At 32.3% G+C, this 20354-nt stretch overlaps 3 protein-coding genes across 4 annotated transcripts; 1 reads left to right on the forward strand and 2 right to left on the reverse strand.

Moving 5' to 3' along the window:
• Positions 1-2609: 2609 nt before the first annotated feature.
• LOC140883111 (geranylgeranyl pyrophosphate synthase, chloroplastic-like) lies at positions 2610-4420 on the reverse strand. The gene is made up of 2 exons (XM_073289446.1): positions 3623-4420; positions 2610-3456 (listed from the first exon to the last, which is right to left on the reverse strand). The coding sequence occupies exons 1-2, from the start codon at positions 4170-4172 to the stop codon at positions 2906-2908; spliced, it is 1101 nt and encodes a 366-aa protein (XP_073145547.1). The 5' UTR covers positions 4173-4420; the 3' UTR covers positions 2610-2905.
• Positions 4421-5419: 999 nt separating this feature from the next.
• LOC140865849 (uncharacterized) lies at positions 5420-6820 on the reverse strand. The gene is made up of 2 exons (XM_073270660.1): positions 6382-6820; positions 5420-6219 (listed from the first exon to the last, which is right to left on the reverse strand). Exons 1-2 carry the CDS (start codon positions 6818-6820, stop codon positions 5420-5422), a joined length of 1239 nt encoding a protein of 412 aa, XP_073126761.1.
• Positions 6821-11215: 4395 nt separating this feature from the next.
• On the forward strand, positions 11216-14339 carry LOC140890229 (NEDD8-conjugating enzyme Ubc12-like). Of its 2 annotated transcripts, none has more exons than XM_073297990.1 (6): positions 11216-11446; positions 12592-12705; positions 13308-13416; positions 13562-13640; positions 13756-13872; positions 13952-14339. In XM_073297990.1, exons 2-6 carry the CDS (start codon positions 12597-12599, stop codon positions 14087-14089), a joined length of 552 nt encoding a protein of 183 aa, XP_073154091.1. In that variant the 5' UTR covers positions 11216-11446; positions 12592-12596; the 3' UTR covers positions 14090-14339. The 2 variants fall into 2 exon arrangements, with proteins under 2 accessions (XP_073154091.1, XP_073154096.1); XM_073297995.1 differs by lacking the exon at positions 11216-11446 and adding an exon at positions 11453-12526.
• The last annotated feature ends 6015 nt before the right edge of the window (positions 14340-20354 follow it).

Here is a 20354-nt window from a genome sequence, read left to right on the forward strand (position 1 = left end):
TCTTCGCTTTTAATTTTTATTCACTGTCATAAAACGCTTTTTTGACATAAAAGAATCGCATCTGTGTTATGCGACACTTGTGTTTCTGTAGAGCCACGTCATGTCAAACGGCTAGGCAAGGAAGCAATATCCAAATGACCAATCATAACTCATAAGACCCTTCTACTTTAAATGTATTTTCAATTTCCATATTAAATTAAAAAATAAATTAAGTCTTCATAATTTTCAATTCGAATTTATCTTATATTCGTTTTAATTTTATTTTAAGAAATGAAATATTATTAAGCACATAACCATTGAATTATTAACTACAAAATTCCTCGGAGAAAGCACAAAATATCAATATATATATATAAATCGGCTCTCTTTTACAGTTTTACTATTTTTTTCATTTCGTACGTACAAAAAATCTTGTAAGATTGTTATTTTTTAACCCATCTCATAAATAAATATCGATGAGATTAAGGGTGTACAATCGGTCAAATGCGAACCGATACTTGCAAAAACCAAACTGGCCGATCATATTTTCTAACAAATCGAACCGATCGAATTTATATATAAAACCCGACTAAACCGAACTGATAAAAAGTTAAAACTAACCGATTTTTTTATTTTTTTTTTAAATTTACATGCCTTTTTTTTAAAAAAAAATATTTACAAGTATTTCAGGCACACAAACTTCTCCATTGAATTTACAGATATTTTTAAGGGCACAAAATTTTACCAAAAATTAATTAAAAAAACAACGAAATCTTACATGCGCACAAGCATTCCATTGAATTTGAGAGGAAACATCAGCATGAAGATGATGATAAATTGTTTGTTAGGACTTAGGGCAACTATTGGGAAAACATGATATGTTTCTTTGTTGGGTGGGTGAGTTAGACTTATAACAAAGTTGGGTATATATAGTTAAAACCCAACAAAAATAAACAACTGTAGTTCAAAGTTAAGGCACAATATTTATTTTTTAAAATTATATAAAAAAAATATAGGTTTAATTGACTTAACTGATATTTTTTTAAAGAAAAAAACGAAACCCAACCGATTAAACCGACTTGACTGATATTTTTTAAAAAATTAATCGATCAACCAAATAAACCGAACCGAATTTTCTATTGTTTTGATTCGATTTGTTTTTTCGGTTTGACCGATTTTTTGGCTCACCCCTAAGTGAGATAATCTCACGGAAGACTTATCCCATCTTCCATGGTTGGTTAACGATGGTCGGGTTTCCTTCAAAATGATATTCCTTATATTTATCTTGTGTGGTTAGTCTAATCAATCCATATATTTGAGTACAAATTAAAGTAATATTTAGCAATAAAAATTAAAAATTTATATCTTCATGGGTTGGATCAAATATAAAATATGTGTCACAAAATTATTATTCGGGACAATTTCAACTTCACATGAGCTTTTGTGTTAGAATTCAACTCTAAATTTCGACCATGTTTTAGATATTTGATATTATATGAATATATAATATAATTTACCACATATCACTATAGCGTTGGCTGATAGTCTGAAACCAACAAAACTTATATTAATAAAATAATAATTATTAATATTTTCGTCAACGACGACTTTAAAGCTTCTCTTCCATCTTTCAAGGAGAAAACGCAATAAAAAAGATTACCACAAGAATCACACGTGATTAAATTTGTGTCTTTAACAAAAACAAATCATATTTTAAAAAATAAAAACAACATTATCATCTCTGTTTATTTTTTTTTTATGGCAACATAATCATTTAGCTCTTCGACTCTCCCAAGTCCCAAAAATATTATATCCTAAAATTTCTAATAACTTCTGGAACACTTGTCCTAAAAGCACATCTATATGTGGATATTTGTCTTTGAATATTACACTCTCAAGTTATATTTGGAATTATGACTTTCAAATTCATAGATTTCAAATGTATTTTCATTGTTTAGAAAATTAAGATTGTAAGTTTCAAATCTATTAGTTACATGTTTATATATTATTTCATGTTAATTAAGAACGTTTTCAAGTTTACACAAAATACATTTTATTTTATATTACTAATATATAAATAAATAGAATGTAGATTTAAAATTTAATTTATTGTTTTATTATAAACAATAAAATTATAACTTCAAAAATTTTAAATTCATCGATCAAAACACAAACTATATATTTCAAAGATACCAGTCGCCGACTTAGTTACCTAATGATTGGATTATTTGTCAATGTACTTTAGACTATCTTTGCTGACGTGCCATATGATGGGGGAATTCTTAGCCGCCCCATGGGTAGTGCCCGATCTGGCAGATCCAATGGCTCGGGCCATTTTGCACATCACATCATTGTGATGTGTCATGGTTTGGGGCCGTTGAATTGCCCTCCGGGCACTTCCCCGGAGGATGGCATAGAATTTCCCGAACTAAAAAAAACTTCAAGTACATAAAGAGAAAAGGCATTTTTTATCCAATGGCCAAAAATTTGAACCAAGATTTCCACGTGGATAGGATTGGTCCGATTGGGAATCTGGAATGATCGATGAATATATCTAACGCAAAATGTGAAAATTCGTAAAATTATATATCTAACGCAAAAGCATAACCGAGCACAACTTTGTTTCCTGATAATGTTCCAAAAAATTCAACATTTGACAATTAATAATGTAATAAATAAATGCAGAAAACATGCACAAAAGCCCCTAGCTTTTCTATAGATTCTAATCAATCAAGAAAAAAGACACTTGAGAATATGGAAGATTGCCCATAAAACACCGATGGTACAAGTATTCATAATCATATAACATCCAATAACTTAACCATTTTACCTAAAAACTTGTGCACCACCATTCCCCTGTATACAACCATGTTATGTGTGGTAAAACTCCCAAGAACTTGTTACGACAAACCCCAAATTCCCAATCCTAGTTCTGCCTATAAGCAATGTAATCAGCCAACGCCACCAGCGGTGCCGCCTTACGGGGATCAAAACCGACCAGCTGCTGCTTAGCCTCCTCATTCAACTTCTGAGCAAACTCCCTAGCCTTATCCAATCCAAGTAACTTCGGATACGTCGTTTTATCCGTCACCAAGTCTTTACCAGCAGTTTTCCCCAGTTCAGCTGATGACTTTGTAACATCTAATATATCATCCACCACCTGAAACAGAAGCCCTATTTTCGTAGCAAACGTCCTCAATTTCTCAACTTCAGCCTCACTCCCTCCGCCCAAAATCGCCCCCAAGACCACCGAAGCCTCGAGTAATGCAGCAGTTTTGTGTATGTGTATGAACTCTAGAGTATCCAATCCTACATTTGTGTTCCCTGTGCAGCTCAGATCCACCACCTGCCCTGCCACCAGCCCCTCCGTCCCAATCGCCTTCGCCAATTCCCCGATGGCCGCCAAAATCCTGTCCGGGGACACCCCGGTGGTGCCTGTGGCCAGAAATTCAAATGCAAAGGCCAGCAACGAATCGCCTGCAAGTGGAAATGTAAAATTTTAGTAACCAAAAAAGTCAAATAATTAAAAACTTAGTAATGTGAAACCCACTCCAAATAAATAGAAAATAGATCTATTTTACCAACAAAAAAACTGATAGTTTCCTTCAACAAATAGATCCAAAAATGGACTTTCAAATCATACCGGCCAAAACCGCCACATCCTCGCCGAACACCTTGTGATTAGTGGGCTTTCCGCGGCGGAGGTCGTCATTGTCCATACACGGCAAATCGTCGTGCATAAGGGACATGGTGTGAATCATCTCCACCGCGCAGGCAGCGGGCAGAGCGGCGGACTGCTGGCCGCCGACCACCTCGCAGGCGGCGATGCACAACATGGGGCGGACCCTTTTCCCACCAGCCAACAAAGAGTACCTCATCGACTCGTGAATCATCACCGGATTCTTCATCGAAACCGCCTCGTCTAAAGCTTTGTTCACGAAATTGGCTTTTTCTAAAACGTACGCTTTGAAATCGAAAGGGGATTCATCTTCCAAGGTCAAGACTTTTGCACCCTGTTCCGTAACAATGGCGGACACGCTTAAAGAAGAAATGAGCTTCCTCGATTTGGAAAAATCGGGCTTGCAAACGATTCTGGGATTGAAAACGAGGCCAATCAAGGATTCACACGGCAATGGTTGCCTCAAAATCGAGCAAGATTGAACCCATGGATCCACAAGATTTAAAGATCTCATCTTTTTCCTCGATTTCAGCCTAAAAAATCACAGCTTTTTCTTTTTTTATTATTTTTTTCTTTTTTTTCTGGGATTCAAGAATTTAGTGCGTTTCTCGCATTAGAGTTGCTCAAATTGGTTTAAATGGCTGTAAATAGGACACATATGAAAAGGGCAATGAGACATCATCGGAAAATCGGATGCTTTTAAGTGGTAAGAGATAGGGTTTTGGATGAGGAGTGGGCATTGCAGTTGAAATTGCATATGATGACATGTTACACATGATTGCACACAAATTACAAATGGTGGATGGATGCTTTCGTAGTTTTCTGTATAGGTCGGGCCTTCTTGGGTATGTGTAGGCTCCACTTGTGGGCTGAATCATGCCAAACCAAAATATTTAAATATTCAAATAAAATTACTTGAGAGTTTTTTTTTTCTTCAAATAAAATATGTTCAAATACATCTAAGGTTCATTTTAGATTCTCTCGAATATAAAGGGCAAGAGATGTGTGATTTGATACTTCTCTTTGACCCTTGTTATCGTGCTTCAAAAGGCAAGAGCTTTACGGATCTTTGGAGTTGGATCAGTTCTTATAGCCTTGGGATTGGCTTGGGTATGTTGCGATAGTTTCTTGGAGCCTATGATTCGATCGTAACTGGTTTGTTTTCGATGTCGTCATATTTTGGCAATTGATATTGGTATCAAGATCGAACTACTCGTGGAATCAATTTTTATATTGTTAAAAGAAGAAAATCCCCAAACTAGTGTCTTGGTGCACATCCCTTGTTTGGTGTAAACCACATGAGGGAGAATTTAAAATAAATGCCAACGTCGATGTTACTTTGGAGTCTTATGGTATAGGAGCGGAGCGGTATTTCGAGATGCTCATGGTTCGGTGATTCTAGCGTTAGAAAAATTTTTGGATGATATTTTCACACCTTTTGATGCGGAACTGATGGCGGGAAGGCTTGTAGGTGACTACTATTCTTTGTTGATGTCCAAATGTTATCATCGAATCAGATGCAAGCAACGTGGTATCCTCCCTTTATAATCATTCCCATTTTGCAACAGATTCAATAGTCATCTCTTTCGTACGTAGATCTGTTTTAATTGATAACGACTCCAATTGGAAGGTTCAAGCTTGTCGGCGTAATGCAAATAATGTTGCGCACACCCTTGCTTTTCATAGGTTATCGATTGAGGATTTACTAGAATATACTGAGTCTTGTCCTTTTTTTTTTTTTTTGAAATAAGAAGATTGATATTAAAGATCCTGAACAACCACAACTGAAACAAGGGAAGGCGAAGGAATAACTCGACCTTCCCGACCAGACAAAGAACCAGCTGCTTTGGCCAGAGTATGAGCCGCCTGGTTCGCTGATCTACGAACAAAAACAAAAGAACAAGAGTTCAATTCCAAAGCTAGGAATCTACAGTCTTCAATAATCAAACCCACATAGGAATCATCAGGACTCCGTTTCTTCAACGCTTCAATCAATGTAAGAGCATCTGATTCCACCATTATATCCGAATAAGAAAGATCTTTGAGCCAAGAAAGCGCTTCCCGGATACTCAGCGCTTCTGCTGTTCTGGGGTCGAACACACCTGGAAAACATCCATGCACAGCAGCAATAGCCTCTCCCATGCTATCCCTGATAATACACCCGAATCCCATCCGAGGAGGAGAGTTGAAAATGGCTGCATCTACATTGCATTTGAGAAACTGTCTCGGTGGCTTAATCCATTTACTATCGCTCTGTTGGGTTCTTGGTGGACTGTTGAAAATTCTCTTCTGGTTGTCTTGGAACCATAAGAAAAAAGTTTTCATGGCTGAATGAAAAATATTTATCGACGAGTTCTGCTTCCCATTCCAAACCGCATCGTTACGATTATTCCAAATTGACCACAGAACAATCGCTGCTTTCTCAATATCAGATTTGGACCGATTAGTCTCTAAAACCTGCCACCAAGCCCTGAATGAAGATACTGAACCCACAAAACTACCAATGGAAGACAAGTTCCAAATCCCACTTGCAACAGGACAGAGAACAAGTGTGTGAAAATCTGATTCCAACTCATTGTTACAGATTGGACACCAATCTCCGATATCAACTCTTCTTCTCTGAAGAGCAACTCTTGTTGGAAGACAATTAGAGAAAGCTCTTCAAATAAAATTCTTAACTTTTGCCGGAATATTCAATCTCCAAATATAAAGCCAATTAAAACCTGAAGCTTGAGGAGTCAACCCACTGCTCAATTGCAGAATCTTATAACCACTCTTCACATAATAACAACCATTACGATCAGGTCCCCAGATCCACTTATCCTCACATTCTCCTCTACTTAAGGGAATAACTGAGATCAAATGCTTGTCTTTCTCGATAAATAGATCATCCAGAAGATCTAAATCCCAACTACCAACACCCGCTTCACGGAGAGAATTCACATTAGCAAGTTGCAAATCTATAGGGCAATCTGTTACAACAAATGGATTCTCTAAATCCGGCAGCCAGGGTGTATTCCATATGTGAGTAAGATTACCTGATCCAATACGAATTCTTGCACCTCTTCTGATAAGATCTTGGGTTTCCATGATGCTCCTCCAAACATAGCTCGGGTTAGATCCCATTTTTGCATCCATGAAAGTAGAATTAGGATAGTACATTGCTTTCAAAACTTGAGATGCCAACGAATGCGGATCAGCTACAAGCTTCCAGCTTTGTTTAGCCAAAACTTGTCCTTTATTTTTGAGTAAATTTGTAAACCGTTACTTGTTTGGTTGATTAATATATGATGGTTTACTCACAACAAAAAAAGAAAAGAGTTTTGAGTTATTCTCGAAACTCATTTTTCTCTATATTCTCTTCCCCACTCTATTTTTTCATTAAATTTATAACACGTTATCAGCACGAATTCTTAAAAAAAAAAAACCAAAACAAAACAAAAAAAAAACAGAAGAAAGAAATATTCAAAATTTGGATGAAACAGAAAAAATCTTAAATCTAAAATCGAATAAACCAACCAAACCGAAAATCAATTTTTTTTTAAATTCAAATATGATGTTAAAATCAAATTTTATATGATTCGGTTTAGGATTATACATGTCGAAACGGAACCAATTGAAATCTAATTAGATTAATAATTTTATTTATATTATATATATATTTTTAAGATGACATTTAAGTGAATTAAGGATAATTTAAATATTTTTTTATTTAATTATTATTTATTTAATTCATTCAAAATTTGTATTTAAAAGTTTTGCTTAAAAAATCTAAAAGATAATCTATCATATTTAAAAATATATTTTTATTACTAGCTTAAATAATTTTGAAAACAGAAATAGCGGAACCATTATAGTAGAAAACCAAACTGAATTGAAAGAAACCTTTCAGATATCACACTATGTGTTTTTAAAATTGAAAATCGAAAAAACCGAAATAAATATGTAAAATTGAATTGAAGCGATGGATGTAAAATCATACTTGAATTAATATTTCTTTGATGTATGAGTCATACTTTATTCTAATATATATATATATATATATATATATTTATATCTATACAATATTGTAATAGAAGACTATCATGTAATAACATTTTTGTCATTTTAATCGTTGTATAACACTACGCATACTGTATTCACTAAATATACACAATGAAAAAAATTTAAAATTTTAATTATCACTACCCCTTCTCGTTATAACAACTCTACTTTAGTTTTAATTAAAATTTAGGTTTTTGGGCTCATAAAAAAATATATCATTACCCCATTTTCTAAACTATTTCACCAGACACCAAGTTATTTTCTTAATTACCTATGTTGTTTTAGTGAGAAATATATGTAGTATATATTTTATTATACTATATATATATATATATATAATATTTATGTATTGTCTCACATATATAATGCGTATGCATTTCTACTAGTATAAATTATATGTGGAATGCATATATAAATAAAATGAACGATTTTCCGTTAAAAAAATGAACAATTTCTATTGTTAGTATATACAAGATAAAATAAACAAGAAAATATTTAAAGCATTTTTCATACAATATATATATATTTTTAAAAAACAAACTAACAAATAAAATAATAAACAAATTCGAGGACCACGAAAGTCGAGAAACATGAATTTTTACGGATACGGGTAGAAAAAGTTTTGGGTATACATCATTAAAATATAAGCAGTTTTTTCTATTTAATGTGTATTTGTTGACATTGAAATATACCGGAAACTCCTAGGACAACAAAGAGTTGAATATATTTACATGTCACATCGACCCAGGGTAACACGTACATGCACTGAAATTGGAAATATAATAGCCACATATTATATATATATATATATATATTTTTTTTTAATTGTAAAGAACGAGTGCTTAGAATAACCATTTCTTGGTATCTTGGTGTAACTCACAATTGAAAATTTTATCAATATATGATAATTTTTATTGTTTTCAAATTAATGATTTTTTATATTTATATTATTTTGTTAAAGTTGAGGTTAGAACAACTAATTTTGCTATTTTTTTATAAACAAAAAATACTAACTTCTCAAATAAAAAAAAATTAAATAAAAATCCAGCAAATCAATTAGAAGTTAGTTAGTATAATAAGTTGGAGTTTTAATTATCATCGCGTGTGCTTGACCACTTTTTATATTGATGATAGAGGGTCACAAACGTCAAAAATAGGAAGACAAATTGAACATTTACACTCTAAAATATGTTATTCGTAGGAAAAAAAACAGGGGCTAATTACATTAATCACCCCTGTGAAAAGTCTAAAAATCATAAACCCCTTAAGAAATATTAATAGGCTAATGCATCCCTCAATTTTTTAAAATGTAGCACATTTCACCCTTATGTTATACAAATTCGGGCACATTTATACCCTCTCATAGGAGTTTTTATGCTAATTTTTTTAAAACATAGGGTTTAATATGATATTAATTTTACACAGAGTGTTTTATGACTTTTAAACTTTTCACAGGGGGTGTGGATGCAATTAACCCAAAAAAATGCTATAAAAAACATAATGCGTGCATATATCATACATATAAAATGTATTTAATATAATATAAAGTTAATGCGAATATAGAAGTGAGCACTACCCAAGTTCATCTACATTCCCTTGAATAATCAATTTTTTTTTTCCCGTAAGTATATCAAACATATCAATAAATGATTTACTTTACTTATTCTGTGATAATTTAATGATGCTATATTATACCATGTATAAAGATTTGTCCACTTTAAGATTCACGAATTCTCAAATAATCAATCAATCAATTTTTTGTTTTTGAAAATTAAAGTATCATAACATGATGACGCAGAAAGAATGGTGTGAACCTCGAATTTCAAATACACATATAATCGACAAAAAACACACACATTTATTTCAATTTTTAAACGGCAAAAATGTCAAAATAAAACACTCCATTTCTTTATTATTTTTTTTTTGAGAAACTTTCTCCATGTTTCATGTGCACTCTATCATTGCTCAAAATTTGAAACCCGTGAGTCTCATTCTTATTGAAATGTTACTTTCCAAAAGCCATCACGACAACTTCTAGACTTCTAGTGTAGTGTATTTATTAATCGAAGTGGTGTTCTTTCATTCTAGAGATGAAAATTCGGGTTAGTCGGGTTAGCGCAATATATTATTGGAAAATTTGCTCAACCCGAGCTTGAATCAATACGAAAATAGTCAACCCAGACCCGAACTCGGTTAACCCAATTTTATTTTTTTATTTTCTAACAAAATCATTAAAAAGGGAAAATAATTAAATAAAAATTAAAACACACAATAATAATAATAATATTCAATTCAAACACATAATAACAACATCTGAACTTATATATAATTTAAATTAAAAAGTTTAGTGGTAGAAAACGTAAAGTATACTTATTACAAAAATTAAAAATTATTTTAAAAAATCAAAATTTTACAAAATAAACAATAAATGATGAAAATCTATTATATCAACATACAACATATAAAAATATATAAAATCTTTCTTAATTTTATATAATAATAATTATTATAAAAAGTTTCGGATCATCTCCAGTAAACCCGGATTGACCCGAACCCACCCATACCCGACTAATTTTTTCGGGTTAGCTTTCAGATTCAACCCGAATCAAAAAATCCCATAACTTTAAACCAATATTTTTCGGGTCGATTCATTTCGAGTTGACGGAGTTGATTCATTTTTGACACCCTTACTTCATTCTCTTGAATAATATTTGATCTCTCAAGTTGGTCCACCCATGCCAAAAATCCTTCATCTAGCGGGACGAGTCGGCCCACCCAACTCATCTAAGCCCAAGATAGATTGCAGATTAGACGGATTGGTCAACCAAGAAAATGAAAAAATTCGTAGAATCAATTAAATTTATCATTCATCGCTCGACACAGACACACCATTATTATTTTTTTGAACTAACCGAAAGAAAATTTGAGAGCAAACATTATGATAATAAATTAATAACACACGAACTATTAAGATAGATTTTTATGATACTTTTTATCAAATAAATTTTTTTAATAAAAAAAATTAAGAGTGAGTATTTTTTATAATTAAAAAAAGAAAAAGAAAGATATCACGATAAGACGTTTAAATTGATGATATAGTTGAGTGTTTGATTAATAATCAAAATTTGAATTATCTATATCTATATCAACATCCTTGTCAAGTGTGTCAGTCACATACGAGTTGACTTATTACTCAACGTGGTTTTGCTAAGTTGTTGAAAAAAAATTAAATTAATAATTATTTATTTTTAGATATTACAAATACAACAGGTTGATTCTATGCTACACCGGGTGAGATACACTTATTTTGTATTTTTTATTAAGATGTTCGCGCGAACATCTTGCTGAAAAAAAATCATGTGGATCCCGCCTGTACTTTTTTGTCATTTAGCATGATATTTTTTTGTTATTTAGAAAAATGTTCGCGCGAACATCTAGAAAAAATTAGGGAGTGTTTCATCCGATATAGCATAGAATCATCCAATACAATGTCTTTGCAACGGCCACGACATCGCCGTTGTGGGCGGATGCTGCAAACGCAACCGCTGGTGACTGCACACATTAGTTTTGAACCTTTTTTATTATTGTTTTTAGAAAAAATCATAATAAAGAACCCCTGACTTTCATAAAATATTATTTTTTTTCATTGTGTGTTTCATTGTGTGGGTAGTTTGCCAGCAACTGGTGATAACACAGAAAGCCAAACGAAACTATTCGACTTGGACCAGCTCTTTCATCAGCAAGGTTACAGTTATAATTTCTCTGCTTTCGTAAAATTTCAACGATTTTTTTTTTATGTTTTTGCCCAATTTTGTAACCTTTGTTCATAATTGTGCTAAAATCGATAGGAATTCATAGACGAGGATGCTGTTTTTTGTGTTATCCTCGATATCCTGTTAGGCGTCGATTTTGACTTTTTTTGGGACCCTGATTTTATTCGTGAGGAATAATTGTTCATTTTCAGGAGCTTCAGAATCTAGCTATCTTAATATGTGCATAAAATCCTGTATTCTTATCAGTGGGAGAAAATAGTTTTGTTGAATCAGTGAGGTTCTTTTTTTAATTTGGACTTGTAATTTCGGACCATATTGGGGTTTGTCTTGGATGCGATATTGGGGTTTGTCTTCTTCACGATATTGTCATGAACATATTCACCTATAATACTGATATTCAGAGTGGAGGGATTGGATATCAGATTGAATTTTATAGAATCTGTGATCAGTGGTAGGGTTTAAATTTTTTTTTATTATCAAGGCTTGGTTCTGGATTTAGAAAATTGAGATCTACGACAACTTTAGAATCAAACTTAAGCCTACAAGATCGTGACATCCCTAGCTTTTGTTAGTAATGTGGACTATCCGTGTGTTGTACTAAGCTTTTGATCAAATTGCTTTATGTTATTAAATTCCTAGTCCTTTAATTACGATTTGTTCATTTGAGTTTAAGGATAACGAAAGATAGTTGTAGAAAGAGAGTTTAAACGACACATTAAAGAGAAAAAATCAGTGCTAGCCTTTGTAGTGAACATTTTGATTCTTTTACGTACGTTATAGACTTTGAATTACCGTTATCACAATCAGCCATCTGGTACTGTCAGCATTCTAAATGCTAAATAGAGAATATTCTTCTTGATTTGGATATTGTATAAATCTACGATTAGATCTCTCAGATGTAAGACTTAGCCCTTTTGGATAAAAATTGTGTGGATAGAAATAATATGACCACTAGTTAAGATTTATTTTTGAATTATTTTCTGCTTGGAAGCCAAATTCTTGTTTAAAGCTGTACAGTTCAAGTTGTTGGAATCATTCTTATTCTGAAAAGGTAACATGTATGTTTTTCATATTTCTATGTGTATGTTGGTTATTTATATTTCCATATGCATGTAGTTGCCATGATTAGGCTGTTCAAAGTAAAGGAAAAACAGAGAGAACTTGCGGAAAATGCCAATGGGAAGCCTCCTGTGAAGAAGCAAAGTGCTGGAGAATTACGCCTTCACAAAGGTATGGTTCATTCTCCAGTTGTAATGCATATTTAGAGTCATTGATAAATCGCTTTCTGATTTTCCAGTCATATCGAAGGATGAAGTTTTCTGTATATTCAAATTGGAAATGACTCCTGAAATTGTGTATCAAAGCCAAGTAGGGAGATGTCCTGGGTTGTTGACAACTTCAGCATGGGTGTATATTTTAAAATTTGAAGTGAGAGTGGAAATTTCTATCAGTTAAGGTTATTATATTGCTATTTAATATAGTTTCTTTTTCAATCAATGGCACGGAAGACAGAACAGTGAAAATAAAACATTTTTTTCTTAAGAGCAGGCAGTCGTTCTGCAGTCATCTTTTACTGAAGTGAGCAGTCATTACTCTCTAGTTTATCTCATGGGAACTTTTAGATTATGCCGTTTGTTTGCTTTTTTTGTCCATGCTGCATGCTCTGTCAGCTACACTCTGGATGCTCATTGGATATACATCACAGATTTTGTATGGCTCATGAATTTGTTAAGTGCAATTATGTTGGGAACCTAATACTTGTAACAAATCTGTTTTTACAAAAACCAACTAGGTTATGTAATCACTCCTTTTTTGGCCCTTTTTCGATGTAGATATAAGTGAGCTAAATCTGCCAAAATCATGTAGTATGTTATTCCCTAATGGTAAGGATGACCTCATGAACTTTGAAGTGACCATTCGCCCTGATGAAGGATATTACATGTAAGAACTTGTTTCTAAAGTTTCCCATAAGTCAGGGGAGCCTTGAGGCCCCTAACTTTGTATATCAATAACAGTCATTGGCTTCTGACAGATGATGCCTCAGTTTTCCTTTTCTCAATCAATAATAATAGTATCTTGTGTTCAGGGGTGGGACATTTGTCTTCTCTTTCCAAATGTCTCACATCTACCCCCACGAGGCTCCAAAGGTTAAATGCAAGACAAAGGTAAAGAAAGCTGGGGATTTTGTATTTCGCTGCTAGTTCATCTACGGATGCCTTGCAAAATATTGTTGATGTTCAACATGTAATATCTGTAATCAATTTATTGGATTGATTGCAGGTCTACCACCCCAATATTGATTTAGAAGGAAATGTGTGCTTAAACATTCTTCGTGAAGACTGGAAACCTGTGTTAAATATAAACACTATCATCTACGGACTGTATCACCTTTTCACGGTATTTGTGTTGCATCTCTCCATTAGATGAAAATTATTTTCTGTTCTTATAATCTTTATTGGAACCAACATATGCGCAGGAACCAAACCACGAGGATCCTCTAAACCATGATGCTGCTGCGGTGTTGAAAGAAAACCCAAAGTTGTTCCAATCTAATGTTAGAAGGGCAATGATTGGCGGATCTGTGGGACAAAATTTCTTCCCTCGCTGTATATAGTACACGGCTGCATCATTTACAGATTCAGTAGCAGCCGGTGAGGTAACGAGTCTATACATTTGGATGCCTACTTGTAATCTTGCTGTTACGTATTTGAATCCGGTTCAAGATTAAGCAGGATCCAAATAACCGACACGCAGGAAGCTGTTTGTATTATAATGAAATGCTTGAATGTGGTTAAATTCTCTTCTTGCATAGATTGTGACAGGATGAACTTGTACTGATTAAGGTTTTCTGTGATTGATGATGATTTCGGTGTCGTTTATCTCAAGCTCGTAATTTGTTGATTTTGTATGGTAGTAAGGTGTCACCTTACCTCTTGTTACTGATTGAAACTTTAACGGGCATTTGACTGAGTTATCGATCCAACTCAATGCAAAAGTTTCGAGAAAAATATTTTGGAAAAATGATCATGAGAGTGTTTGGATTTAAAATTTGTATTCAAATTTATCTGGAAAATGATGACAGTTGAAATAAAATGTAAAGTCAGATTCATCCCATCGATGGACAATTTGACATCCTTAGCCATGCCATACATAATTTAATATTAGTGTTTTGACGCGTACGTTACGTGTTTGTACAATATTTGATATCTTAAAAGTTTTATTTGTAATTTAAAGATCAGAATTGATCGGAGCTCTTTTGGCAATTTTGGGAATTGATCATAAAAAAGGAAACGACATTATAAAATGAAAGGGAAAAAAGGAAAACCGGTCACACAACCTGTATCAAAAAAGTCGGACTACTCCTATCCCTCTTACTAATAGTAATATATATTTATTATATAATTAATCAAGAGAGATACTCTAATACTAAACTAATTATGTAAAGTCCAAAAATCCATTAAACTTGTTCACGATTATTTAAACATAAATTTTTAATGATTTTATGCCTTAAATTGTTTAAGTTATGATTTAATGATTATGTTTATTTTACGTTTAACAATTTGATTAAGTAAATGATTTCAGGTTGAGTTTGATTCTAGACTCTCGGGACGAGGCTAACTTACGAACGAAGTGTTAGAACGTATTTTCACGAGTATTTTAAGTATAATATTGATATAATTTGAATAAAAGAGTTGGGAGATAGTATTTTTTATCAGTCGAGTCAAGGAAGAGTGGTAAACTTCATTTTAATTAGTCACCACGATGCGAATTAAGTGTTGAAAGCAACACTCTTCTACCCCGTTCCCCACTTATTTATGGACTTGTCTCCCCATGATTGCCCTCCTTCACGCCTATCTTCTTCTTCTTTCTTTTATTTTCATTCTTATTCTCTTCTTCTCTGAACACTACACGGTTGCTTCAAGAAATTTCAAAGTTAAACTTCAATCTTGCTCCTCTTCGTGGTTAGTTCGTCTCCGAAGTTCCGGATCAACTCCTCCTCCATTCAAGGCAAGTTTTTTTTAAAAGCAATTTTAAACCACCATTCAAGATATATGTATTTTGATATGAAAATTATGATTTATGTAATGTTTATGCATGATTTTTTTAGAGTTTAAAATCATGATCTATGTTTGATTGAAATTGTGAAGCATAAGTCGTGATATGTAAGTCGTTCTTGTGAAATTCTTGATAAATAATGTGTCATGATAGATTCTTATGATTTAGAGTTGGGAAAGTACTGATTTTGAAGGTATGTGTTGAATTTTAAAGAGTTGAGTTAGTTGAGTTAAAGCTTTGAAACGTTGCATGTGATGGGTTGCCTTGGATTATCGACACTTGTTGCAATTTTGTGAGTAAATTCTTTTGTAGTAATCCAAATTAGATGAGGCCAATTGTATTTGAAAGATAACTAATTTTTCTGCAACTTTCATGTTTTGAAGTTTTCCAAAATCGGTTTTGAAGTTTGGCCAAAATCAATCCAAAGTTTATTGATTGGTTTGATTTTTCTGCACTGACCAGTCTTGGGAGAATGAGTATAACTTTTTATTGAAAATTCCAATTAAGGTGAAGTTTTCGGCATTAGAAAGCCAAGATCAAGGGCTAAAACTTTCATGTTTACCACTTTTCCGAATTCCGATTGCAAAATAGAGTTTAAGAATGAACAAGCAGACCCATCAGAAGGGTATGCGCGCCCGCGCCCGAAAAGTAGCGCCCCCGCGCATGGCCTTCTGATTTGAAGCTTTATTTATGTTATTTTAAGGTCCTAAATACATGGTTATGACCTATTAAGGCTTCTAAAATATATTTAAGAGTTTTTATGCAAAAAATTTCAAGTTTAAAGTCAAGAACGGAAAGAACGACTTACGTGGATCGATTACGTTATGTGGTTCATGTACATGTCTAAGTTTCTTTCATGAAACCTATGTTCAATATGAAAGTATGATTTTTATCATTTATTACATGCACAAAGTTATCGAGTAAAGTTTTATGTTCATGAAACAAAAGTTAAGATGGAAATTATGATGTTTCAATGATGCTTCATGATGGATGAAAGGATATGTTGATGAAATGAAAATGATAAAGCATGAATGAATAATGCTATGTTGAATTATGAAGATATAATATGTTGATGCATGAAAATATTTTGATGTCTTATGTGTCTTTGTGGTGGCAATACGGGAACGGTGCTCCGGTTTGGGCTCCGGAGTAGCCCTCCCAAATACGGCTCAATGTACCGGTTAGGTCCTCCGGGATGAGCTCCGGAGGAGCCTCCGAAAAGGAATGAACGAAAGTTATGAGGCGTAATGCCATATGATTGTTGATCAACAAGAAAGGATGAATGTGCCCATTATGAAGGTTGCCACAATTTCGCATAATTCGTCGCCAAATGATAAGCTTATGTTATGTTATGCTATGTTAAGTTTAAATGATTATTGAAATCTCATGATTTTTACTGCATACTCTTGCTGAGTCTTTAGACTCACTATACTTGAATGGTGCAGGTAATGAGGATGACATTTATGCATATGTCGATGAGTTCAATGCCGGGCATGAAGAAGAGCAAGGAGTCGGACCGGCGGGCGATGCATGAGTATGTTATATGATGAGTGTGTTATGTGATGAGTGTGTTTGTGTCAAGTTAATGAACTAAATGTTGTTATGTTGATTGAAGAAAATACGCTTTATGTTTCAAATTGTTATGAATTGGTTTGTAAACTATTCTGAAATGTTTTAAGTAAGGTTTGATGTATGCATACATCTTTCAAAAATTTTCTTTTCCGCACAGAGGTTTTATGGTCATGTTAGTGTGGTAATACCTTCATCGGTTGAGGGTGTTACAAATTATTTGTGAATTTTTTTTTATAAAAAAGATTTGAAAATATCCTCACACATATGATTACAATTTATATTATTTTGTTCTTCATTTAACTCTTACAAAAAGAAAAATAATTGTGTTTTATTTATTAAATTATTGTTTGTTTATATTTTTATTTCATTTTGAGGGTGTTTGGCTAAGCTTATTAAAAAAGAACTTATAAGCTCTTAAAACTTAAAAGCTGTTTTACGAGCTTATAAGCTGTTAGAACTTATTTTAAAAATAAGCTGTTAAATTGTTTGGATAAACTTATTTTAAACAACTTAAAGATGTTGATATGTTTGGTATTATAAGATCTTTTTATTGTAAAAATTACCAAAAAGAGTATAATTATATGAAAATAATGTTTTGAGTTATACATATACGAAAATAGTTTTAGAATAAACCTATATTAAAAAATAAAATTGTTTTAATATTTTACTTTTACAAAAATTTATGTGATTTATAATTTTTTTAAATAATATTTAATATTTAATGAGTGGAGGATAAGATAGAGATTTATTAAAATATTTAAGGATATTTTAGAGAGATAAAATATTAAAATAAGATTTTTTTTTAAAAAAGTATCTCCCACCTTAATTTTTTAAAAACAGTTTATAAGCTGTCAAATAACTTATTTTGACAACTTATAAGCTGTTTTTAAAATTTTTTATCAAACACATTTTCAAATCTTAAAGCTCTAAAACAACTTATAAGCTGTTTGAAAGAGCTTTTAAGCTCTGCCAAACACCCTCTAATTTTAATAATATTAAATTTTTGTATTTCATAATCACAAAAACTACTGTGAGACGGTTTCATGGGACAATTTTGTGAAACAAATATCTTAATTAGATCACACATAAAAATATTACTTTTTTATGGCAAAACATTGTTTTTTTTATTTTAAACATGGACAAAGTTGACTCATACATCTCTGGAAAAAAAAATCCGTGTGAGACCGTCTCACCTACTCTTTCATAATTATGAAAAAAATCATCTCATTAAATTTCATATCATATTCAATTTTTTTAAAAATATTTATAACTAAATTTAATAAATAAAATATATATTTTCCTAAAAAAAATAATATAGGCTGTTGTTTCTAGGGGACAATAAAAAAAGAATAGACCTAACTAAGTTTTTATTTTAAAATTTAGACCATTCAAAATTTTAAATGACATCTTTCAAAAAAATAAAATAAAATAAAATAAAATAAAAACTTATTGTATTATAGGGATATTTTTTTTATTTTTTTAAATAAGAAAATGACCTCCTCAAGTGCATTTAAAATACACTAGAGGAAGTCATTTTCTTTAAAAAAATGTTGAGAGTCTATTTTACAAAATTTCCTAATATAAAAAATTGGGTGATTATACTTTTCCCCCATCTTTCTCACAACGGCTCTTCTTCTCTCTTCATCATTTACTCAACCATTGATCATCTCCTTTTTTTTTTGCCCACTTCTTCCTCCATATATGAATGAAGATAACGTTGTAGTTATTGTTTTTCCTTCTATAAAGCCTCAACTTTTTCTCAATATAAAATACATTGAAAGCTTTTAAATTAGGTATGATTTTCAATTTTTCCAAAAAAACTAATTTGTTTATAGATTTACTGCTTTGTATTAATGTGTATATATTGTAAACATAATTTTTCATATATTTTCACCCTTAATTGTTTAGTCGCCCAAAACTATAAGTTCAGTCGCCCAACTAGGTATTCAGCCGCCAAAATTTATACGTTATGTAATGTGTCTTTTATGACACTGTTATCACTTATTTTGTATAGGAATGACGATCATCCAAATATTGATTAATTCTAACGGGGAGTGGAGGATTGATGAACAAGGTACTTACATGGTTATGCGGAAAAAATGGACGGCTATTTCGATTGATGATGGTAATTTGACAATAGAAATTGTTACGAATGAAATATATGAGATATTTAGTCCGAATAAATAAAAAATTTAATTGAAGTTGAGTTATTTACCAGTAGTAGATGCATGCAAACCATACCCAATCTATATACGCGATTCATGATCGTTGGAAACATATATATCATTTGGTGATTCACACACTACACCTGTATTGCATGTGGAAGTCATTAGGATTTGTGGTACTGGAGTTCATAAAGAAAATAATAATGGATTTAATGTGAATTTTGAAGATGTAGATGTTATAAATGCAGAAGTTAGAAGAGAAAAATGTGATTTTGATGCAAATTTAGAATGTGAAAGAAACGAAGGGATTAGGATACCATCCATACGGCCCCAATATGTTTCAGATATTTTAAAATTCCCCGAATTTATACCCAAAATACATATCATATTCAAACTGAGCTCAATTTTGCAGAAACATATGTGTCTAATACATATATATTTTGTTTTCCCCAAAAGGCAACAAGTTAGAGAACAATTACATGCTTATCTAAGAGGAAGAAAATATCATTTCAAAATAACGGATATTGACTTTATTTCTCCAATTAGATACCAAGGTGAGCAACATGTGTGTGTATTCATCTTGCCGGTTACATGCGTGGAGATGATATGCAGGATGGTTTGAACTGAAATCAAAGATTCCCCAAATGACTTCTTTGATGTAAACGAGGTTGATGACAATATATATAGGGTATATCCCAATCCTTATATGAGCAACATGTGTGTCTTCGCCCTCGAGGTTACATGCGTCGAGATGATATGCAGGATGGATCGAACTGAAATCAAAGATTGCCCAAATTACTTCTTCGATGTAAACGAAGATCATTACAATATATATAGAGTATATTTCAATCCTCATATGATGTAATTTGTTGAATCAATGAGATTCTCCATTTTAATTTGAAATTATAATTTCGGGGGTTTGTCTGGGATGCTTCGAGATATTGTCAAGAACAGATTCACCTATAGGCATAGTCTTGTGTTTTCAATGTCAAATGGACTCAAAAAAATTTATTATTGGTTTTTCGAAAATAAAAATGAATGAAAGTTTATTTCGACATATTTCTTTGTTATGGGGATATCATAAAT

The sequence above is a fragment of the Henckelia pumila genome, chromosome 1 (assembly GCF_033568475.1).
Source record: "Henckelia pumila isolate YLH828 chromosome 1, ASM3356847v2, whole genome shotgun sequence".
Classification (NCBI taxonomy): Eukaryota; Viridiplantae; Streptophyta; class Magnoliopsida; order Lamiales; family Gesneriaceae; genus Henckelia; species Henckelia pumila.